The sequence below is a fragment of the Morone saxatilis genome, unplaced genomic scaffold (genome assembly GCF_004916995.1).
Source record: "Morone saxatilis isolate NCDOM2014 unplaced genomic scaffold, NCSU_SB_2.0 Contig15, whole genome shotgun sequence".
Lineage (NCBI taxonomy): Eukaryota > Metazoa > Chordata > Actinopteri > Moronidae > Morone > Morone saxatilis.
In genome coordinates, this window is record NW_023339707.1 from 24209534 (window position 1) to 24235325 (window position 25792).

General features: G+C 40.4%; 1 protein-coding gene across 1 annotated transcript in view; it reads right to left on the reverse strand.

Moving 5' to 3' along the window:
* cry3a (cryptochrome circadian regulator 3a) overlaps positions 1 to 22783 on the reverse strand; it is a 31039-nt gene extending 8256 nt beyond the window's left edge. Inside the window, exons 1-9 of the mRNA XM_035656125.1 lie at positions 22608 to 22783; positions 18538 to 18701; positions 7601 to 7709; positions 7260 to 7402; positions 6860 to 7044; positions 4956 to 5044; positions 4511 to 4651; positions 3574 to 3885; positions 2906 to 3057 (exon numbers count right to left, since the gene is read on the reverse strand). Of these exons, the coding sequence (XP_035512018.1) occupies positions 2906 to 3057; positions 3574 to 3885; positions 4511 to 4651; positions 4956 to 5044; positions 6860 to 7044; positions 7260 to 7402; positions 7601 to 7709; positions 18538 to 18695 (1289 nt within the window). The 5' untranslated portion in view covers positions 18696 to 18701; positions 22608 to 22783. The remainder of the gene's footprint in view (positions 1 to 2905; positions 3058 to 3573; positions 3886 to 4510; positions 4652 to 4955; positions 5045 to 6859; positions 7045 to 7259; positions 7403 to 7600; positions 7710 to 18537; positions 18702 to 22607) is intronic.
* Between the last annotated feature and the right edge of the window lie 3009 nt (positions 22784 to 25792).

Consider the following 25792-nt stretch of genomic DNA (forward strand, 5'->3'; position numbering starts at 1 on the left):
GATCAGGTAGGGAGGACATACTATCAGATAGTGAAACACTGTATAAGAATAAAAGACATCATTATGGTCTAACTGTAGGTTTGTATTCATTTTTATTGCCACTGGCTTATGTTTATGTTTATAAAAATGTTTTGCATATATGTGTAAATTTGAAATACATGCTTGCATTACAACTTTTTTATGCGATAGCAGTGTAAATTCAATTATCACACCTCTTTAACGGCTTTTGTCTGCATGTCATGAGTGCAAATGTTTTCTCTTTTCAGTGGTTTAATATATGGCTCTCAGTGAATCACTATAAATCACTGAAAAAAGCAGTAATTGCAGAATCACAAGGCTATTTAATCATGGTCAGTATAACATGTGGCCCAAACAATGCAGCGGCCTAAACAACTGTTTGATAAAAACTGTAAATTAAGGCCACAAGTCTTATTCAGGCTGTGCCACAGTTCTGAGAAAGCACTGAACAGGCAACAAGAGGATAAAACTTTAATAAATGTTGAAATGTCTTCTTAATGTGGGGCCAAGTAGCACTAGGGTGCCACTCACAGACACAGAGAGTGAGAGAGAGAGTGAGAGAGAGAGAGTGAGAGAGAGACAGAGAGAGAGAGAGAGAGAGAGAGAGAGAGAGAGAGAGAGAGAGAGAGAGAGAGAGAGAGAGAGAGAGAGAGGAGAGAGAGAGAGAGAGAGAGAGAGAAAACTTTGGACAAAAAAAAGTATTCGATTTAAAAACTACTTCTTCGCTCTCAGGCAAGTTTGCGAAAAAAAACAGGTCCCCCATATTCGGACATATTTTACAGGGGTTAATTCTTCTTAAAGCTCAGTGGTCAACAACCCTGTGGTCCTCGGTTGATGTCTGAGGCAAAAAATAAAAGTAGAACTAAAGCTAAATGATCTACTTAAGAGTACACACTAAAAACCTCCTAGTCGTCTCTGGGTGGCAGAAGTCTTCCATCTATACCTCAGCAGGCTCCAGCCCTGCCCTCCTCGGCCCATCGTCCCACCTGCCCTCCCGCGCGATGAATCAGACCAGGTGTGACTGGAGAAAGAGCCTCGATGCCTTCCGTCGCCCCTGTCCCCTCAGGACTGGTGTTTGTCTTTTAAGGTGATCAGTGGGCCCGAGCCGGAGACCGCCAACCCCCTCCCACAACCACAGGCACACTCTGGCTGCCCCACTAGGCCCCTCATTTCAAGCAAAAACTACAGACCTTGTTGCCAGGAAGATCCGGCGGACTTGCAGCAGCGAAGCAGCCCTAGCAGATGGACAGCAGGTGGTGTGTTAGGTCTGTGGGTGGTGATGTGAGTTGTGTTGGAAGAAGCTGTGATGTGGTTCGTGTGTTGTGTGTGTATGCAAGTTCTAAGATAAAGCTGTTGTTTAATAAATAAATAAGCTGTTTCATCCATTTTTTGCTTTTGTTTGAAATGTTTTATTATATTTTTTTTAATATAATGTGCATTTGTAAATTAACCTTTTCACATAAGCTTCTCATGAAATGTGTGATTCTTTTCTATGTAGGCCTGTGATTTTTAAACTGCATACTGTGTGTGTTTCTCAGTGCCTATATTGACCAGCCACTGCTCCAGGTCCACCTGAACTGGCAAGGCTGCATTCACATAAGCAGAGCACCACTGAACATTTCACAAAGGGTTGGATGAGGGGCTTTGCCCAGCGCATGGACAATGGACCGGCTCGTGTGGCACGGCACAGGTAACGAGTACCGGCGCCAACGGTGCATCACTGCGATGGCAGAGCTACAGCTGGTCCAACGCCTCTCCTCACTACCCTCTGGGGAATGCTTCACAGTTCCCTACCTAACGAATACAGGCAAGGCGTTTGCATTTCCTTACCAAGCAGTCAGAATCCCTTTTGACGAAATGAGACGCTACCGAGTTACAAACCTGCCCAGAGGGTGCCGCTGGGGCACGAGTAGACAAGTGCTGTCCCTCAGGGTTGCACAGGTAAGTAAAAACAAACGACCACCGATTTCTCAACTCGGTCCCCGACTTCCATCCAAGGCAGCCCTGGCTGACAGCCCGGCTGCACCTGGGTGGGGGGTTGGGGGTGGCGTGAGAACGGCCAATCATCTTAAAAGCAATCAGCTACAATCTACGAAGAGGAGAGGGATAGCTGAACTTTTCCCCCAATCCCCCAAAAACAGATGAGCCAAAACACAAACACAGAGCCACATCCAGAGACAGAAGAATTAATCTACGCCTTTGTAGTAAAAATCATCTGGTGGCAACAGTTATATATCAACTAAAGATACAAACGCGAACACAATGACCAAAGGGACATTCACAGACAATTAAAAAGGCACGCAAAGAAGTACACTGTGAACTGAAATTATTACCAAAAGACATGCCTGATTTCAAAAACTAAAGTGCTGAAGTTTTAACAGAAAAGAAAATGGAACGACGGGCAAAAATAAAAAGAGGAGAGGAGGGAAGGATGTTTCTCTTTCATTCACTTACCCAGAGATCTGGATGGGGGACCCCCTTTATCCCTCCATCTCTCCCTGCTTTTGCATGGTATATTAAACTTGTGAGGTAGTTCTCTGCATGTGTATGTGTGTGTGTGGTCATTGCAATAGCTGAACTCTGAGAACAGCATTATGAAATACTATTGACATGTAGACCCTGTGACAAATATACAAACATTAATTCAGTAAATTACTGATTGCTCAAGCTCCCAACTGTTAAACCTGCCTAAAATGACACATATATTAATTTCTAAAGCATGTGTTTAGAAGTGTGTCTGGTCCTGCTATATGAGTCTGACTTCCTTCCTGCTTTCTCAGAGTTTCCCTGTATGTGTGTGGTCTGGAGAGACAGAGGGAGGAAGGGTGCCATCCAGGTGGGGGCTCAGCAGTTGGCACCAAGGGGCGATGCCAGAAAATGTACCCACCTGATGAAGTCCCCGTTGGGGTCGGTCCGCCGGCCGAAGCCCACGGGGCAGTAGCAGTGGAAAAACTGCTGGAAAAATGAACTGCAGGACAGCCACATCCAGCTGCCTGCGTTCACGCTCCAGTCTGCATCTAGAAGCAACTCCTCAAAGACCTGCAACATAAAAAAGGCAGAGGGTTGTCCAGATGTTTGTTTTAAACATGATGCAGAGGTTTCTCAAAGTGTCTAATAGAGACCTTTCAGGGGACACTAACAGATACACTGACGGGCCTAAATGGGCTTTTTTTTGCAGTGTCCTGACTCCCATTATCTGGGAGTTTTTCTTGACAATACAGGACAGTACTTGCTTACAAAACAGTCATATAATTTACTGGTAGACCTAGTATTAAAACATTTATCTCCAGTTTTGAAGTGTTATACAGTGCAGCTTATCCTCCCCACAGTCGAGTTTTAAACTAAATACACATTTATATAGGCGTTCTGAGTGAGGGGCTAAAATACTACTAAAATTTTGAAGGAAAAAATAGATTATTTCCACGATAGTTGGTCATTTTAATCAATTTCCAGGTGTTTCCATGTCTCTAAATGTCTATATTTTCCATGTTTTCCAGGGCACATGGGAATCCTGTTCTTTACTCCGCTCTGTCCTGTAAATTCCTGCATCCTCACCTTCATCCCTTCCTCCCAGCTGATCCACAGGTCCCCCCTGGTGAGAAAGCAGGCAACTGCATGCCTGGCCAGGTGATGGATCCAGCCCTCCTGCCTCAGCTGAGTCATGATGGCGTCTATCCAGGGGAAACCTGTCTTAGCTTCAGCCCACTTGGCAAGTGCTTCGGGATTTTTGTCCCAGGGGATGCGGACGCAGATGGGGTTACCCTCCATCTTGTCAAAGCGTGGGTTATTGGTCGCCGCAGTGTAGAAGAACTCCCGCCACAATAACTGGCCGTACAGAGAGAGTGGAGGGGAGCTGTTCTTTTTCACCTGTATAAAGAAACATAGCAGGAATAGAGAACATTAGGTTAAAAAGGCAGTGGGAAGTTGGAAACGCTAGAGTGAAGGTGAGGGAATTTCTAGACAATGAAAGAATTGGTAAGAATTTGGTACATAAGCATGCCAGCTGAGCTATGAGATCTGAATATATTTTTTCTTTTGTAAAGAAGTAGAAGTTCTTTTAGCAACCAGCCACAGTTGTATTTTTTAGGTTCTATATCTTAAATTTCACACAGGTGCATATTATTTGAATTCTGGTCCAGATTCGATCTCTGTTCTCTCATCTTTTTTCATGTGCTTGATTCCAAAGCTATTATAGGGATTTTGTCACCATAAGCCAGTAAGTCTTCAATGCTTACATCACTAAACAAATGGAAAATAAAAAATAAGATGCAGTTGTAAGTGGGCTACAATACAAGAACTTTTCTAAAATTATCCTTCAATTTTAAAAACTAAATAGATTATGGTGTAAATCTATCTACACTGTGATTCACATATATAATTACACCTGTGAAATGCATGCATGACATGGGTTCTTTCGACATTTTTCACATGTGATAAAAAAAAAAAAAAGCTTCACTCTGACTGAACTGCACTGGAGGAGCTGTGAGCTGACCTTGCGGTAGAGGTCAGTGAGCTTGAAGTAGAAAAGGCGGCACGAGAGGCAGCCGAAGCGCAGGTACGGGCTGAGGCCCGTCGGGCTGGCCAGCAGCGAGTTGGCGTTCATCCTGGGACGTTCAAAGTTAGCCACCCAGGCCTGGAAAAAGACACAGAGAGAGAGAGAGAGATAAGAAGGGAGGAGGAGACAGATGAGAGATGGTAGATTGGTGAATAAAAGAGCTGCAGGGCACAATTAATATAATAATTTTAAAGAATGTGATTCTTTCTTTTAGATTGAAACTGAAACATTTGTTTCTTAATCATATGACATTGGATTTATATTAAAAGTCAGTTACGCTCCATCACTCAGGGTCTAAAATGTACGTGACAAGAAAAAAGTGCAATTCCCAAAATATTTTTGTGAGTCCCAAAGTGCCCCCAACAGGTGGTGCAGTACTGACTTTTCTCTCCAGATGGCGCTCTATCCTCGTCAGAGCCTCAGTCTCTCCTCCCGGCCACACGGCTGTAGGCAGGCCCTCAATGTCAAAGCCTGAAAACATTGAATCAGCTTCCTGGTTTACAAACACTGTTGCACCGGTATGTTGGATGGCTCAATAATCCTTCAGTTATGTCATATATGTTAAATTAAAAGCTTATACAACATCGTTATAAGCTCATCGTTAGTTTTATCCAGGCAATCAGCGTGCACTCCAGCCTGCTAATAATTCCATCAAAGCACAGTCAGCCATGTTATCAGTGGTTTCCTTGAAAGCTGGTTTTGGTTTAATCCAGGAACTCTTTGGCCCGTTGTTTTCACTTTATTCATACAAATCTGACAGATATGACATATGTTTTGCAGTTTAGTTTACGAGCCACCTGCAGATGAAGCAACAGGTGCTGAGCTTGAGTAGAGACATAGATATTCATCAGTGGTGTTAAATAGGAGCTGTTCAGTGTCCTGCACAGTGTCAACTTCCAACACATCATTCAAATAGATTAGGGGGAGGTTCAAAATAACTATTCTTAAGTGTAAGTCTGATCTAGGTTAAAGCAGGTCTGGGTTTGAATGCATTTCTTAATTCGTGAAGGCGAATAAAATAAACCTAGTAAGTTTAAATTCTATAAAAAAGGAGCCAGTATTCTCAGTGAAGATTTAAGTTGTTTTTGTCTTACTGTATGGACCTATCAATTACACTGTGTGGTTCTTAGGAAATTTGTCATTAAGAAAATAAACAAAGTACTCTAAACATACCCTATCTAGAATTTTATAAATTACATATCAGATTTTGAATTTACTAATCTACTAAACTCTATTCTGAATGTTTCAAACTTTACCTGATTGATTCATAATTCTACACACAATCTATATTAATTGCGCTGTTTGATAAAACTGGAAAGCTCATCGTAATGCATTGGCTCTTAGAAGGTGACCCAAATAGTTCACTTGGTACACAGGTGCAGGTGTGAGCAGCAGATGGCTGCAGTGCTGTCAGAGTGTGAATGGAAAGTGGCCTTCTGTGAATGGAAACCAGACATCTTGACTGACTGATTGTAAGAGGGTTAACATGTTACCTGCTTTATTTAGGTGGCACATGACAGCCTGTGTGGAATAAACCTTTACAGAGAGAAACCGGACATCTGTACTGCAGTTTTTAGAACGTTAATGCCTAAAATATCTTATTCACTGGTGAAATAGTTACACAGATGCAGCCAGCCGATGACTACAGCGCAGTTTGCAGCGCCACTGTATGAATGAACTGTTAACATTTTGTGAATGGAAAGGCAAGGAAGGGGGCCGTGCCATCGGATTAATCCAATAGTGAGGGTTTAGATGAGATGTACCTTTAAATAGAGAAAACTGGATTGACTGTTTAAGCAGGGTTAATGAGTGTACTGTTTAATCGTAGAAGGGATCTTCATTTTGTTTAAGTCTTAATCAATCATTGAGTTATTATTATATTTGGTCAGATTTTAGGCAACACATAATACATCTTATTCGACTTCAAATTTAAATGATATATCTAATTTTAAAAGTATTTTAAAACTTTAAAAATATTGATTTCTGGAGATTAGATTTGATATATTAGAGGTCATATTATATTTGAGGACTGGAGTTAATGTTTTTTCAAGGCCATTTATCGTGTGTCTTTTAGGGTTAGCCAAACCTAAAATCCAGTTAACCTATGGGAGTTTCTGTTAGAGTGCTTTTAAAAGGTTTTACTGTCATTCAGAAATGAATTTGGTTGGTCTGAAGTCAGTATATTCTCCTCATACTGCCTACACATAAACGTCCTAAACGTCCTTGTTAAAATGCTTGTAAAGTCTGTCCAGGTCTAAGTGCAGGGGTGTGTGTTTCGTTTCTCACCTAGTTCCTCCAGGGACGGGACCCCGTACTTGTCTCCGTGGTCCTCAGAGATGGGGGTGACGCAGCGACCCATTAAGGTATCCGACAGCGTCTCCACAGGCAGCTCAGGAGGATCCAGTCGACTGATCAGGGTCTGGAAACGCTTGTAGGTAAGAGGAGGCTGGCCGCCATTCAGCTCTATGATCCTGGGGAGAGGCAGAGACGGGGACTGGTCAAGTTTGAATCTAAAAATCTAATTTACTATTTGCACAAGTATAACAAAAACTACTACTAAGTTTGTCTTGGGGATGATGGCACAAAAACATATGTTAACATTTCAACAGCCCTTAAATGTGCTGTTTTATCATGTATGTTTTTCCACTGTTTGTATGTCTCTGTGTGTGTGTGCATTTTTCCTCACTTGTCCAGGTCGTAGAGGGTGTGCGATATCTTTACAATGACCTCCACACCTGCCTCCATTGCCAGCTTCTTGATGGCAGCATCTCTCTCCTTCCCAAAAGGCTCAGAATCGTATTCAAAGGTCAGCCGAGAGATCTTCCACTCCTGGGACAGAGAGAGAGCACAGACAGCTTGCCCATCAGAAGTCCAAGGGGACGTCTTTAAACGTTTTTTTTTTAAAAGGTATTAATCAGCAAATAACTTTTGAAAGGCTGGAAGAAGCAGCTCACTGGATTTTTCTGTTCGATAAATTACTTTAAATGAGATTATTAGAGCTACTGTTAATTTCCTGTTGACACTGACCTTAAAGAGCCGCGGGAACACATTGGCAGGTTGGCCTCTGATTACAAAGAGGCGAGAGTTGAGCTTCCGAAGGTTGGCATCCAGATCCTCTAAACACTGGAGGAGAAATCTGAAGAAGGAAGACAAAGAGAGTTAGAGAAATAAGGAAGAGGACAGCACATGTACTGATGATCTCTCTATCTCAGGTTTCCCTGAATTTGGAGCACTCTCAGATAGAATTGAATTCATGATCTTTCTTTTTGTTATTAAATATGTATGAATGACTTTTTGGTCCTGACTGGGTTTACATTTTCTCCCATGATTCACTTTGCTGCTTGTTAGTTTAGTACTTTTTGAGGGGCTTCAGATGTTTGGCCCTTACTTGACGTCACGCTGCCAGTGCTTAGACAACAAAAGGCCATCGACCTGTGTTGTATGCGAAAAATACACTGTGATATCAGTGCGTGTGTGGGGATGAAGAGTACGTGTGTGTGTGTTTGGGTTTCATGCATGACACATAAGACCCCCCCCCCCCTCCGTGAGAACTGATTTCCTTCAGTGTCAGACACGCACGTTTGAAGCTTTAATGGTACAACATATACTAGAAAGAAATAATAGAATAAGAACAGTCCCTCTGTGTCTCACTCATTGAAAATAAAGAATTAAAAAAAGTGTCCAACATCTGATGTGAAGGATAGGATGGATGCAGATTTAACTCTTAAGTGTACTCTACAATAGCATTTGTATTAGTGCCAACCCATTTTCAGTGAATCCTGTTTGTCCTTCTGAAGCAGACAAGTGACGACACTCACTGATAAGAACAATAACAGTCTGCCAGTGATATATTCATCCGAAATCCAAACATTAAATATTGTCTCTCCAGGACTAGACTGCAATCTCTTTTGTCTTTTTAAATGAAACGTACCCTTAATTGTAATTCAACAGCCCTTATTATCAGAATGAATATGGACATGAAATCGTGGAGGAGGATGGCCTTGGCTGACAATACTGAAGGCCTAACTCTCAGTGGAGAGAGGGCTGATAGGAATCTTGCTACTGTAAACTGTTTGCATGAGTAGGTTCCTGTTCAAACTTCATTTCAGTCAAATTTTCTTTGATGTTTCACCTTTAAACAAACTACGACTGACTGTTTTTCACCGTTTCCAGAGTCACTATCAGTTATCTACGCTGATGGTTGAGCCCGGGTGCTCTCACCCCCTCATCCCTGTCAAGATTGAAAGTGTGGAGAGCAAAAGAGATGAAACGCATTGGCGGAAATGCAATCTCGGAAATCATCAGCAATTGTCTAAAGATTATTTAATTTTTTATTACCTTTTTAAAAATGTATCTGCATTTATTTGTAGATCCATGTTTATTTTGAGCCCTGAAACACTGGCCGTTGCTCCCAGAGGCTAAACTGTTGTCATACGACAGCCGATGGGTTCTCAGATCGATAATCAACTGACCCCCAAACATTTTGGATTGCAAATTTCTCATGAGCAAGATGTGACTCAGAAAGACACTGAAGTTCTGGACACAAACACAAAAACCCCACCAAAGGTCCATAGACCCAAAATGACCTAATAGGTCATTTGGCAAGTTGGTGACTCATGTGAGTGTTTTAAGACCTGCCACTTCTATTGTAAAGGTCTGGTTATGTTTACGCAAGTTTTTAAACCATGATGGTGATCCTTCCCAAACATTACTGGTAAATAAAACTGTTGGCAGAAGACAGGAGGTGAACCGTAAGCTCAACAGTCAACTTCTTCTCCCCTAAACGTGCATTCAGACGGAACATGACGCAAATTTTAGGAGGACTGTTTGAGTGTTGCTGTCTGTGTTCATTTGCTCCTAACCACCACTGTACCTAACAACCAGCAAATTCACCAAGTGTAAGTTTGCCAAATTTGTGTTTTTTGTTATAGCTCTGAAGAGGGTTAAGCCTGGTTTTGGTCCCAAATCTCATTTGGAGTCTTCAGTTGTTGGTTAATGAGCAGTTTGAGGGAATAGGTCATGACACCTGATTAAATGCCCGAACAATCAATGATCTGGCTGGATGATGGATTGAGATCTGTTATAAACTGTACGCTTGTTTTAATATTATTGGAGTTGTATTTTACATATACATGTGTATTTCGCAACATTTTAAACTATGCCCCTAAAGCAATAGCCAAATATATGGCGGCATAGATTTACCTCTAAAAATGTATATTTAATTAGGTTAGGTTGGGAGGTTGGGTAAGTGCTCCGTGGTGCAATAACAGATACATATTCCTCATCTCTCTAAAGTTTTGGTCTGAAATACAAACTTCAGCTTCTTTTCATGTTCATGTTTGGTTGTTCATAAGGCAATGAAAGAGGGGAGAGTGGCGTCCTGCTAGTTAGAAAGAACTTCTGACGACAGGCAGCCTGATATTACATCCAAATTTCCAAGCAACGCTGCCAAACTGTGTTTGGGAACTAGGGTGTGTGAGTGGCTGTGTGTTAACTTCACTTGTGGAAATTTTGATTCATCACTGAGGAAAAAGTCAAATAATATTTGAGGTTTTAAATACTGTTATTTCAACTGCACTTCAGCTGCAGACAATGTGGTTAATTAATTACAGTGCCGTGGATCTATTACTATGGTTTCCACTGATTCAAACCAAGTGAAATCATATGTGTTTTTATTGTTGATCCATCCACAAGTGTACAGAGAGATAAAATGAATCCCTCAAGTATCATAGCCATCACAACAACACAAATAAACAGAACACAAAACTGGAGCACGGTACGAAGCAGTACACGTGTAAGATGTGGAACAGTATCAGAACAAGGCAGCAAGGCACTAAACGCCCTAATACAGTGGTGTAACGTTACTAAACACTGGACATATCAGTGACAGACTTTAGCATGTGCAAAATTCAACTTCCTGTTTTGAACATTTTAGGATTCAGCATTTAAATCTTTCTTTAAGTAGTTTGTAATTTATGTTTTATCTTTTAAATTTCACTTAAATTTTAATGTTTGTGTTTGCCACATTTTAATTCATCTTTTCATTATTTATATCATTGTTACAGTAGGCGGCAGCTGTTTTTAGAAAAAAATCTGTAAAAACCCACCGTACACTACCTCCTGCTGCTGAGCAGGTTTAGAGACTAGCTGGTGAACATAGTGGAGCATTCAGGAACCCAATATATCCCTCAAGAGTTGGTAGAGACCAAAGACAGAGCTAGAAAAAGAGTAAATATTGGACTTAAATTCATCAAGTGGCCAGAAACACAACTCCAAATGAATGATAATGTTGCTCTGTAACTGCTGGATGTGGAAATCCGCGACTGAATTCACCATATGAACGTAAAGGTTATCTCAGTAGATCTAGACAAATAAATAAATAGTTTTTCTTCCACCGCTGTCACAATAATACAACACAGCAAAACAAACAACACAAAAGAGTGAAAGTTGATGTGAACACGGATCCTTTCATCAAGCTAATAATCACTGTGTTAGACAACCTGCATGTTGGGCCTAGTAACAGCCATCACTTCAGTACCACAGGTCAAACTGCTGAGCATCACCCTCCTCCTGATCATTAGCAGAATCTGGCGGGATCAGAGAAGAAGCAGACAGTCGGCAAGCCGAGCAGACAGCCCAGCGGCCAGACTGTGTTCTGCTCAGTTCTGTTCCCTCCCGTCTGACCCCGTTAGCCTGATCATTAAACCAGAGGAGGGCTTGCTAACAGGCAAAGCTCTGTTTGTTCCCAATCCGCACACAGACGGGCCGAGCCGAGCGGCAAGGTCGTGCACACTTGAGGCACGTGTCTACTTATGCATGAGCTAGACAGGGTTGTGAAGCTTGATAACTGACCGTCTGGGTTGGTCTTTTTGTAGACCAGCTCAGACTTTACAAATAGTTCAAAATAGTAATTCTAATTGTATTCTAATTTTGATACTTATTTGATATGCACACAGTTGGTCAACAAGACAAACTTTAAGTGTACTACAAGGAGTTTTTAGCTGGTTATGAAACAGTCTCAATTTAATACAGATGCCTCTGTATGACCTAGATAGACAACAAAATCAGCAAAAAGATTAGCTATTTCTGTAGAGTTATTCGTAATGCCGGCCACCGGTTCGGATTCAGTTGGATTCCCCTTGAAATTAATGAAATGAGGGAGTAGAAACACTACCACGTTGTCCACAGGGGCCGCCAGAATCAACACAAAGCGAAAGTTCCTTGTATCGGCTCTAATAAGGAAACGTTTTTCAACCACACATTCAAGATTAATAGAGGGTCTGCAAGAGAGCCCGAAAACTCAAAGCTGACATTTTTAAAAGACCATTTCCTGTTTAAGAACCAAAACTTTGAAAAATACTGAAAATCTGGCTCTGTGGCTTAAATCCTTTTGCTTTAGTTTGCAACAATATTACTGCCTGTTGATCATTTGAGTCATTTCATGCAGCGGTGGGCATGCATTACAGTGAGATCAGGTCCCGCAAATGGTTTGTGGTTACACCACTTACAGCCCGCACTCTTCACCTGAAGCCATACAGAACGCACAGGAACCCCCTCTGTCTGCCTCTCTTCAAATTACTTTTAATTAAGACACCATGTGTCATTTCTGTGTACTCCAGAATGTAAACTCCTCAGGTCAATAAATCCCCCTAATTCCCAGTAACAGTATTGAGGGCATGACCTTAGTGTCCTGAACTGAGTTAAGCTGAGGTAATCATGCAAACAATCTTAAATGTGAAAAGCAAAAGTCAGTGAGGCTGCTTTTCTGAAGACATTATTAAACACCATGGAAACTGTATTTGTATATAAAGCGAAAACAACGAGCAGATTTTGCATTTCTTTACCTTAAGTCACATAGTTAGTCCATATCTGATCCGATTAAATCACATTCTGTTGGACTGCCCTCTTTCTATCTCAGTGGACAAAAGCATTTAAATAATATCAGAGGGGCTCAACAAATCATTCTGGGTGACTTTCTACCATCTGTTATATGTGTGCACCCTAACATGCAGCGGATAAGCATGTATGCCCACATGCATTCATCCAAATCTTTTTTCGAGCCCAAGCGTGAGTGTCTGTGTGCGTGCACCTATTAGGAGTGTGCATGTGCTCATATGCACATGCATGAGCATTAGTGTGTTTCCACATTTGTGAGCGTCTGATTGTTCCTCTGTGTTTATGTATGTGTGTTGCTACTGGGTTAGCCACTTCCTGTTGATGTTCCTGGCTGCCTGCCTGTCTGTGTGTGTGTGTGCCTGTCTGTGTGTGTGTGTGTGTGTGTGTGTGCACGCGCGCTGCCTGCTCATACATCAATCCTTATATAACTGCTCTGGCCTACATCTGTAAGAACACACACACACTGCACCACAGTACAATCACTAAGCCTAGTAACCTCATTCTCGGCCACGCACGCACGCACGCACGCACACACACACACACACAGCAAGGAGGACACACTCACCCATATTCTCTCACCAGGAGTAGAGAGAGAACAATAACGGCACCACTGAGTGTGAACAAGAAGCAGTAAACCTTTAGAAAAAACAAATATGTTTTACAGCCCTCTAAAGCAAACGTTTCTTTTCTTTTTAATGGAATGTGTTTTTGCTTCAACTCCCATCATCCTCTGGGAACCTTTTATCACAAGCAAAGGAAAAACCCACCTGGCAACTGCTAACAACAATTCGGAATGAGTCACTTCACATATTTTTTTTGAAGCATCAACTGTAAACTTTGGGTTCCACTTCACTGTTTGGTATTTTTTAAAAAGGAGAGGAGAGTTGGCAACCTTGGCCACCGGAGAACTCCTGATGACGCCTGTAACCTCAGATCTTGCGTATTTTCGCAGATAATGAATGACAACTCGTTTCATTTTCAAACGGATGCACTGTATGGTGTTTTATCTTTGCACCTCCAGGGTTTTCCAGCGTGTATCCGTCGAGTAACAGGCCACGCGAGAAAGCCTTCCCACAAGTAGGTCACGATCACATAACCTCTCACAAGTTTCGTGCAGTGGCACACTAACCTACATCTGTTGCACAGACAATTCTCACATTTTCCCCTAGACTGAAAAAAATTTGATTAGCCTCACTTTTATTGGTTTTTGCTTCCAGAGCTCAATCTCTTTACTCAGCACTCCTATGTTATCTACCACTGTGGTTGGAGAGTTTCTTAATCTGCTGTTTGCTCACTCTGGACTTCTGTTGTTAAAATGCATATTTAACTGGAGTTTCTGAGGTAAAACATTTTTATTTATCAGTAAACCGGCTGACAACATGGCCCGAATCTATAGAAAAAAATGGCAACACAAGAAATTTAACTGATAAAGAACAACACCGAATTTTTCCGACTTCAGTGAGAAAACTTTGGTTATAAAAGCTTAGAAGTTACTTTTCACGTAAGCAGAACCTACATTTTAGAGAGCTCTTTCAGTACATTGTTTTCAAACACAATACTTTATTAATCCTTAATAGGGAAATTCTCTTTTCACTCTTTGTTTTACACACACACATGCAGGGCTTATATGGTGGAGTGATGAGCTGCCATGTAACAGCGCTCCGGGAGCAGTTAGGGGTTAGGTGCCTTGCTCAGTGATGAAGCAGTTAGGCTCATACAGTCAGTATAATGGTTACGTTGTTTACATTTACTGAACACTCACACTAGCTGTCGGGCACACAAAGCCGTAGAAAATAAGGCAACCATATAGTGGAAGTGGTGCTATTGAAACATTATGCTACAAGTAACACTGGACAATGAATGCAATAATGACACCTTAATGAAGATGCTTCTCTAATTTGTATAACCTTTATAGACATGAGGTGGAAACTAGAACTAGACTGAGGGAATACCTTTTTAAATGGGTTTTTTTTTTGTCTGAATATCTTTCTAGAGAAAAGTAACATGATAGATAAACTCCTCAGACTCTATTCTGCATGGACGTAGACTATTTATTTATGAACTGGATCAAATATACAGTGGTTGGCACAAATGGATGCAGGTGCAGGTTTCCCCATTCATAAAGTTGGGATGCATCTTATGCCAATCCAGCCACAGCAGACCTACCAGATATGTTTAGCCCCAGTTTAAGGTAAATATAACAGTTCTAATTGGATGAAGGCCTGCCATACACAGACCTGCAGGTGGCAGGGCAGCTGGACAGGTTTTAGTGTCACTGCCTGAGCATGTGATGGCTATTAGTGCTGCAGACATCTGTTTGGTCTACCTCACCTGTTGTCTATATATGGGACACGTTGAATGAGTTTCTTAAGAATCCAAGAGATATTCATTGTCTTTATTCTGACAGAGCAGTTAGAGAGGGACCTGAAAGTAAGGGGAGGGGGGCATGCTCATCCAGGGTGCCCCACTTTCTAAATCACTTTAAAATGCAATTCTTTCACAGTGTGCATAACACAGTGACATGGAAATATAACATGTCTGTGAGTGCAGAGACCAGTGACCTCAATTCTGTTAGATCAGTCTTAATTTTACCTCAGTGCATCAGCAGGTTTTTAGCTTCTGCAGATAAAAGCCTTGTAGCCTTGAGTCTGACAGCAGTGTTTGTTGTACGTCACTGCCATAGCCCAGATAAGTGGGGCAGATTCTGCAATTTTCTCCCCACTTCAATTGAAAATGTGAAAGAAAAAGATGCCTGCTTTTCTTCAAAGTTGAGAAATACTCAGAAGAGGGTTAACCAACATAAACACATATTTCCTGAACTTAATGCTTTCTTTCAGAGCACAATGAATATAAATCATGTTGGTTCAGAGCTACTGAATCACCTCACTCTGCCTTGAGGAAGTTTATCCTCCTCCACCCTTTGGTCACCATGTTTCCATTTGATGTAATATCTGTAGCAGTTAAGGAATTTCTCGTGTGGTGATTTGGGGTGGCTCAACAGCGTGGTACGACCACCGTTTTGTTTTTGCAAATGACTTTGTAAGAGGTACGGCCGGATGATGTTTCACCTCTGTACCTGTACTAATCACCAGCACTCTGTTAACTGCCAACTATCAGCAGAATAATGTCGCCAGTTGGTTTCATATTCAGCTGAAAGTTGCCAGTTACCATGGTGACTCCTTGAAACGAAGCTGTTGGGAATTGGGATGTTTAGCGTTAGTGGACCAGTCTGTGTTTTCTAAGAAGAGACTGCGGGTGTTTCCAGTCGGGAGTGAGCGAGGTGGAGGCTACATGACTTTGTCCTGTATATATACTGCGTTTTATAGCTGTGTCAAGTCTCTTCAGCCTAGCCGTGCTAGACGTGATGATAAGGATGTATGAATTGTTTGGTTTTTTCCAGCCGATACGATTACCGATAATTACCTGCTTCTCATGATGGATACCGATAAGATAACCGATCATTTTTGTATTTTGAAAAGGAGTTCATAACCTGTAGTTCTTACACACCTGTGGGTAAGAAAAGGATAAGCTGTAGTGAGCAAAGATGGATGATTTAATATTCCATAGCTCTGTTCTAACCAAATCTAACTGAGGTCACAGTTGTTAACACAGTGATGACTCTTTAAATCTTCATTTATTTTTTCTAGAAAAAGTCATAACGAAACTTCATACAAGTCTATGAATCGTTTTAAGAATAATAATATGAATTCCAAATAAATGATTATTAATATCAAACGATTATCCTGATAATTTATAATAATATACATTTCTAATTTACCTGTCCTGATAATTATCTTATCGGTATTTCATTATTGCAGTTTTTGAGACAGTCCTAGTGATACTGCAGCTTTACAAATATGGTTTTTTTCTGTGTGGAAAAAAGGAATTTTCTTGAAATCACTGGATAAAAGTGAGATGGATCATTTTAAACCCAAGTAAATTATTATTATTTTTTACTAACTGCTTTCTTTTTTTGCTGTGCAATTAATTAATAGTAAGTGTACCAACTGCACCTATAATTGATCCAAAATGACATAGATCTTTCCAGGAATCTTCCCAGGAAATTCTAAGGAAATATGGACCTATAAAATAAAGCATTTCCAAAGCTTCCATGCTATCAGTGAATACTATTAGCCTCATGAAGACAGGCTGACAAAAACAAATGAGTGCATTTGCAATTAGCTACAAGTCATGTTATATAACCTTTTAGCTGCAAACAGGCATGTGCGTCACTGAAGTATGTTTCCTGCCTGGACGCTGCCGCCGCCAGTGTGCGATCTGTTAACATTTTTAGTATCACAAATCAGATGAATATCACTGGGTCACTGACCTCAATATTGACTATTCCTGTGCGGAGCCTACGAATAGCACTTCAGAGTGAAAACGGGCCAGCGAGCAATGAACGCTGGAGTGATATTGACACTCCCCTGCAGAGCAGATATGGCGGTTTACAAACAGACCCAGCGCTCACGTGAACTCACACGCGTTCTCTAAATGCTGAGCTTAAGACACCCCCCCCACAGTCACCCACTCACACAGCCTATTTACACACCATTTAGCAGTGCAGGTTGTACACCTTTTCTAATAACCTACTTCCAAGACTCCCTCTAGAGCCTGCTCGTTTAGAGAAGGTGGACTCCCGCTGTAACCTATTCATCCAGTCGCCGAGCCCTGCCGGCTGACCTCTATAACGGGGATTATTGTATGTGAGCGGAGACTAAAACAAAAGAGCACCCTGTGGCTGAGCAGGTGCATCCAGGTCAAAGCTGTAAACCCCTATTTATATTGTCTGTTAAATCCACTTTAATTAGGGAGTCTTTTTTTAAAACAATCTTTTGTTGCCTGTGATACTTAAAACCACAACAGATGGCTAAAAAGAAGTTTTAACAAATGGATTTTCAAATGGATTTTCACTTTCCAAATTCTCCCTCATGTAAAAAGACTGGACAGCATTTAAAAAGAGTCTCTACCACCATGACCATTTGAAATCTGAAAGCCTTCAAGCCAGCGAATGGTGCTTCAAAAGCGGGGAAATGCTGACATCATGTTGTGTGTTGAAGCACTGCAGCTCTGTGGCTCCTATTTCCCCCCGTTTTCTCCTCTCAACCAGTGAGCTCCTCATTATGGATGAGTCACAGCTTCCAACGGTTCTTCTGTGACTGACTGTCATCATTATTGTACAAAAATGAATGAAATAGCTTCAATTCGCCTTTATAAAACTATAGTTGTACTACTAAAGTTGTGGGTCGGACAGCTAAACAATGAGCTGAAAACTCATTCTAAAGCCTCATGAAACTGAGTGGAGCAGCAGATTTCGTCTGACAATTCTCTATAGGGTCATAATTATGAGTGTCCCCTTCATAACGTTGCGCTGTTTCCTCATTATCATTTGATACATTATTATCATTATTCTAAAAATATGGATTACAGCTTCTATTGTTGCTATTATTTTGTCATAATATAGCATCCATGTAAGTATTGATGGTTCACAATTACAGGGCTGGGTGATATGACTGAAATCAATATCACAACATTAATAAGAAATCTAAAAAAAGAAATGTAAACAAGATTACACACATCACATTTTTCAATTTGACATTTAATGCAAGTAAAATAAGCTTACTAACTATTTTTTCCAAATTGTAAAATACTTGGATTCATTGATAAAACCAGTAGTTCCCAACCTTTTTGGCTGGTGACCCTAAAAACAAAGGGATGTTTACTTGTTATTGATTGCTTATGTCTAATGAACGTCTGATGAGTTCAACAAAAGACAAAAGTTTATTTCTTTGTTTAAGTCAATTCATTAACAAGAAGTAAAGCAAAGATTAGAGGAATGTTTAAAAAAAAGGAGAATTTTTTCTAGCACAAATATGTTTTTTCTGCCCTTCTATCCTCTTGATCGTCTCACGACCCCTGACGTTTACCTTGTGACCCACAGATTGGGAAACACGAATTTTAGTATAAAATGTCAGCATACGATTCTACTACAGGTATGTTACACAGCCAGCAGTTGTAGTCTCTGTATACCACTACTATAATATAATAAATAAAAATAATCCTCCTACCTCCACCTGTTGACCCCGACACTGGAGGAGCCTGCGAACCATGGGTCCAGGAAGTAAACACAGCGCACTGTGCCTGCCCCTCTGATCGCTTCCCGTAACGCTGGGTTGTCATGGAGTCGGAGGCCCTTACGGAACCAGTGGATGGAGTTTGGTGCCATCTTATTCTGAAAGGAGAAAGTGATGAAGAAGAGGAATTGGTCAGAACAGACAATGAAGAGCTGAAAACGACTGAATGGTGGATACAACAGAAAAACTCCTTTTTTCTTTTTCTTTTTTTTTGTACTTGTAAAAATGAATGTCTCCCAGCAGGAGCAATAACTGAGTTGTAGCAGTTGCCAAATGAGTGGGACGTGCCGAGAATAGAACAATCTGAACAGGAACACCATCACATCGCTGTGGCCAAAGAGTTCCTATGCTTTCTGTCGTCAGCAGAGAGATTTTTAGGCATTTGGCGCTTGTTGAAGTAGAACAAAAGTAAAATAAAACTTTGTAATTATGATATTATATTATACAATTCTTGCTTCTGCTTGTTCTTTCTCTATATTATTGTTAAGTCAAATACGTATTAGTTATATTCTAGAGCTGTTATCGATTAGTTGTCGACTCTTAAATTAATCTCCAACTATTTTGATAGTCAATTAATGGTTTTGAGTCAATTATGAGTCTACTCTCACCTGGTTGAGCCAGGTGGTTATGTGAGGAATAAGTTCTTAAAGTAATCAAATTTATCAAAAAGTGAATTAAAAACAGATATCTAGGAGAGGAAATATGTGTCTTCAAAAACTGATACAGTATTTACCCACCAAGGTTTTTCCGTTAGCTATAACTGGATCAGATGACAGTTTTCTTTAGAATGTGTCCCTGTACATTAGCTATTTATGTATAGAACATGCAGTCTATCTAAAGCCTGTGTGATACAAAGCCACAGGACTACTGATTTGATTGGTGCATGGTCAGAGGGAGGATAAACTGGGCAGCAGTTAAGTAGGGACAAAGCCTGACCACAGGTAAAAACCGAGGCATTAAAACATTAAGGTCTCAATAGCAGCCAGCGTGACAGGTGACACTAAGGGATTGACCCGCCATACACAGAACAACTCTTACTGCCATTTGGTGCCTAACACGTGCTCACTTCAAACCCCTCTGTATATCTTTTGGTTACTTTTATGCTGCTGTGACCATTCTTGGTGGTTTTTTTATAGTAAAAGTCATTTAGTTTAGTTTGTCTATGCAAGGATGACGTGGCGAGGTGTGACTCCTGTCAACAAATAGCTGGCTGGTAAGCACAGCAGCTGATGGCAGTGGAAGAAAAACAGAATGTCCCTGACTGTCCCCAGGCGCTGACTAATTTGATGGGATAATTAGCTGTGTGGCTAGCTGCCTTTTGGCTTTCCTGCAGGTTAATTCATAAGATTTACTGAATCTCTTGACTGACTGATTGGTTGCTTCTGAATTTAACTGAGACCTTGTTGGCCAGCGCGCTTCATTCAGAGATTCAAAAGAAAATAATGTTCAAGGAGCCTCAAAGAAATCCCTTTTTTTCATTCATCTGTCTGCAATAAAACAGAAATAGAGTGAAATATAGTGGACGATTTCTGAGATTTGCTGTGAAGCTGAAATTCATTCATAACCAATCACTCGCTTACAAGCCATCTCTGCTGGTGGTTAAAGTTTCCAAGCTGTTACAATCAGAACTGATCTTCCTTGGGTTAGAATAAGACAGTTTGTTGCTGGCAATATGCCACAACTCAAAACTTTCTTCCTTTCTTCCCCCATCTTTAAAACATTGAGTATAAATACATGGATATTCAGTCAGGGTGCCCTTAGGTAGTCCAAGAGCTCTGACATTGTGCCATAAAAACAGAAACAAAAATTCTGCTAAAGAAATCCTACTGTTTGAAGGCTGATGAAATGGATCAAAGCACAAATAGTTTCTTTAAATAAAATAAACACAAGGGACCAGAAATGGACGGCAGCATCACGCTGTATCTTAGCAGTACATGTATATTCAAGCAGAGTTAAGATTAACTGATGTTCCCAAAGGTAAGAATTAATTATCAGGCTCAAACTATCCGGGAGATGGACAATTCTGGGCCGAACTTTGGGTCCATATCTAACTAGAATTTTTCATATAACCAACAAGGTTTTTTTCTCCCACATCCACAAAGACTTCCAAAAAGATTTAACACCCAATCACAATGTATTATCATGTTGTGCAAAGCTTACACTCAACTAGGATTACCTGAGCTCCATTGAATACATCTTTCACTCACTAAAATGTAGTTTATAGGAAGGAATTCCTATAAATGAGTGAGAAGATCTGACCAACTGAAGAACATGGGGACAATCTTCATCTTCATCAGCTCGTTCCAGATTGTTATTGATACAATTTATTTATACAATGAGTGAAATAATCAAACCCAAAACCCATCTTTTTTTCGTTTTCCTCCACTCCATCAAATGGAAATATCACAGATATGCATTATCAAACGCACATTTCCTGAAATGTAGCCTCTTTGGAAACTTTGGGACCTCCAGAACAATTTCAAACATGATGTTTTACCTGTGGTCAGAATGAGTTTAATTAATTATCATGGTATGAAGGCGTTTTTTAAACCCCTATAAGCCCAACCCTTGAGGCCTTAGAAGACAATATAACTGGCCTCAATCCAAACACAACTGCCATCCTCAATGAAGGAAATTACAAACTTCTAAGCGACTTATAAACGTCCTAACTTGATGTGCACCGTCTGCCAATACATTCTTACTTGATCAGAGTTACAAACATTACTTAATCAATAAGATATGACCGGACCAGACCACCAGCTAGGACCCATCCAGGACAATCAGGGTCTTTCCCAAGAAAAGTTTAAGCCATACTGGGCTCTGTGAAGCTAGAGTGACATTCATTTTAAATCAGTGGTTTCAAAAAAAGATGCATCATCAGCAGCACAGAGAAATGACTTCCCTGAGCAGGTATGGCTCCAGGGCATGTGCCATTACACGTTGCATTTACCTTTAAATGAGCCCGGCTCATAGCAGAACATCATTATTTGTCACAAATAGAAACAGAATTCAACACATTCTCTGCCACATTGCTGATTTGTACAGTGTGACACCTAAAATGTGCGTCGGTTTCTCTGGCACAGTAGCACAAACCCAACAGCCGGCGAGCAGATTTTTAGGGGAGCCTCTGTGGCGTAAAAAGAAACATTTGTCATCAGCGCTGAGAATATTCATTACTTTCATTATTATCGGTCATTCTCAATGAAACAACTCCAATATACAATTCCCCCGTAAAGACTAACACAAATGGTTTGAGGTGGGATGGAAAAAGTGGGAAAGGGGTCGATGGGACACCAGCTGAGTAAAGATGGAGGGTTCTGATAAACTGGAGAGAGCCTCACAAGTTTTACATTGTAATTAGGACAGTGGAAAAAAAGTATTGTCCCTTCACAATGAATTAGATTCATACTTAACATTTAGCAAAATAAATCTATCCTAAGGGAATATTCTGAAAGCTCACTCAATGTGACCTTCAGGAAACACTGTATTAAATGAGAATTACACAGGTCGACTCCACTGTAAACACAAGCATCCTCACACAAAACCCATCTAATGCTTCGGATCTTAATGTCACTAATTCACTGGCACACTTCACATTTAATCAGAGTTATATTTTAGAGCAGGTGATGTTCTTTGAAAACGCAGTTCAAGTTCAAGTGTCAAGTCCCAGTGATGGCTCTTATGACTTCTGCAAATGGAAATTAGGTCACACCGTCTATTCTGAATGGGGGGCTGGTATTGTATCTACCTTATGTAAACTTCACCCAGAAATTAAATACCGGTGCTAATAAAGAGCTGCTGGGCATGCCAGTGTAAAATATATGAGTCTTAGATAAATATAATTGAGGTAAAGTTCAAGTCTCTGGCAAGGAAACCAACATCTCTGAAGACCAAAACGGGGTCACCAGAGCAATGCTTATGTAAGTGGTGGCGCTGTTTATGAATGTATAGCCGGTTTTCTCTTAAAACTAAACCCCCAAAGCTGCCAAAAAGACCCGTCTTACCTTGCGCTGGCTCCCCGGAGGTGATATTTATGTCAAGCCCAAAGATAGAAGCATCTCTTCCCTTGGTTCTGATGTGCGGAGAGGTGCTGTAAGCCGGGTTGGTGCCTGTAGCCTGTGAATGCCTCTCGTCCCACTGTACCTGTTTTCTGCAGCTGCACTAGTTGGTTTCATAAGAGTTTGGCTTACTGCGCATGCCCCGGCGTCTTATTCCACTCTCATGCTGCGTTCATGGCGCAGCGGTTAAAACAACAACCGAGAGCCCACTTGTTGAAAGCGTTGTCATGCCAGAGCAGTTATTGGCGTTATAAGTGGATAATCACCGCAAAGACAACAGCTCAACTACGTGTCATAGTTATTTTAGGGATATTGACTATGATATATAATGAAAGACCTTCATTCACTTTGAACCCTTTCGTTTTATGTAAAGAAATACAGCATTTTTTGTACTTTGGCGCGAATTATTGTATACAAACGGTGATTACATAATCCGAGGGTGTTGTAAAGCTAAAACAAAAGCTGTATTGTTCGTATTCTCCGCCTGATAGCCTACATGAATCGTAATATAACGTTAAAAAAAGTCGGATGTTTCTTCTTTCCCTCAGCCCTGAATGCACCACCAGCTCTCTCAAACGTGAACTCCGACGTGCTTAAAACCCAGCGTTCCCATTGGTCGGTTCTACATCGCTTGTACGATGCCGGGTCACGTTTGAGAGGCATGGAAATACGGAAGTCCATGTATAAGGCAGAAAGTGGCCCTGGCTTCTGTGAGTCAGGCAGACATCATTTCATCCAAAAGCGCCTCTTCTCTGAACAATGCAGCCGTTCTCGTTTCATTTACATTGAGTCTAACTGCAAATATACTGTAGTTTAATGTGTAAAATGGAGACACAAGTTTATATTGATTGATAACCTAGATAACTTGCTCTTTGGGATGTTTTATTTTTCTTTATATTCTGTATATTCTTTGCCATTTGATTTCATTATTAAAAAAACAGTGGCTATAGTAAAGTATTCAGTCCCTTTCACTTTTCTTTTTAATTTAAAATAGATTAAATTGACTTTTTCAGCAGTTGCTGTATTCCTCCACACAATACAACCCATACTGGTGAATTAAAAACAGCACTTTCATTTACATAAGTATGTAGGGTCTTTCTGTACTGTATTGCAGAACCTTTGTCAACAATTACAAAATTATATTTTATTCATTATTTCGTTATACCAGTTTTTTTTTGTTATGATATAGTTATATAGATATAGTTCTATGCAGTATATATGTTGTATAATGATGTATAGAGTATGCAGTGTAGGATAGTTTACTGTAGTAATGTGCAAATCATTTGTTGTCTTTATTTTCTTAACTTTGGTGTTATCATACTTACACTGTAGACCTTGTACAGATAGATAGATAGATAAAAACAAATTTTTTATATAGATTATATGAGTGTTGAAATCACGACACATTTGTGACATATTGATGGTTAGATAAGTATAAGATCTATAAGCCCAAGAAACGGGATGATAACACCACCATCATTTGCTCTTGGCATCGCTCGTTTATTTGCTTTCACTTGTTCATTACGTCACTCCTTCTGTCTCTCTGCTGTCGCTTTGGTCTTTCTCTGTTACTATTCTCTGTTCACTATATTTGTTTCTTTTCTCCAGTCTGTCTCCCACGTGCTCCATTGTCTATGCACCTTACTACCTATTACCTACCTATTCTACGTTCAGGAAGCACAAAGTCAACTGTTCTGCTCACTCTGCTAATTTTCATACTCTGTTCTGTTTCAATATTTTAAAAATTAAAATAATAATTTCTGTTTATTTAAAATATTAGTCTAGCTAGTGCACAAGCTCTCCATGTACCCCCTGGCATCTGCAGAAGTATCCCCAGAGGTGTACACTTATGTACATTCTATTGCACAATGTGTAAAGATGGTTATATAATATCTGGCATAGTCTGAGCAACAGTATATTGGTGTTGGTTGGTGTCCTCATCTTTATATCACAATTAAAAGCAAAGAAATTAAGCTTTGTTACTATCAGTTGGAATTCTGACCACGTTTCTGTTAGTTGGAAAGCATCCAGGTTATTATAAGGTATTATAACCTGGTTATTTATGTTTGCATGGGTCAGCAACAGAGCCACTTGACCTGGACAGGGTGTTTTTTTGTGTCTCTTTGTCCTTTTCTTCTTCCTGTCTCCACTTGTTGTCTGTCTGACTGCCTCCTACTCTCTGTGGCTCGCTATCAGCAGATGGCCGAGGATCTTGGTTGGTGGAAGAATTCCGAGATGAACAATCCCCAAAATGAGGCTTTCTACATTTGCTGTGACTTCCAGCATCATTGGACAGATTGTCATATAATAATCATCAGACCTTTTCTTAATCACAACAATTTTATTATTCACCCACAAAAAGTGGTTGTAATGAACACTTGTATCTCATTTTGTAGAAAAAGTTTTGAATAAGCGAGGAAGTAAATGAAATCAAATCAAAATGAGTATTTTAGAAGAATAAAACACACAAAGGAATGAAAAACAATGGTTGGTTTGTGGAAACTCAGATTTACGTCACTGCATTGCCTCACTTTCAGCAGGAAGATAAACTTTAAGTCATGCGACCTTCAGCCGAATAGCTACAGCTGTGGATGATCCAGATAATGTGTCTTCTTCGTCATTATCCAATTCAGTCATAAAAAATGTAAAGCGTAATCCACGATGCAACTGTTTGATTTATTGCGTTACTCCATGAGGGTCAGAAGGGTCCTTGAACGACTCCTTCAAGATGCTGACGTCTCGTCTCAAGGCCTCGGGGAGGTTTGACGCTATTCTGCAAAACCAGCAAATTCTTTTGCTGAAGTGTTGTATTTTACATCTGCGGGGAACCTTTTCCTCCACCTGCAGTGGTATAAGTCATGGTTTAGTAAAACTAAAGCTATCCAGCTGGACAACGTCTGAAATAAAAGAAGAAGAATAGAATGTCACTTATTACAATACTCCTTAAGAACTAAGAGTTTTCTTTGAAGCGACAAACTTAGTCGCATACTTGCTTGAAGTCCTTCCTTATCTCGAGGTCACAGGTTAATTTACCTTGTTATTTTGAGTAAACAAAAAGTGGATTTCTTGAGATAATGAGACAACAACTTTTGTTTTCTCAACATCACGGGATGTTTATGGAGAACGTCTGG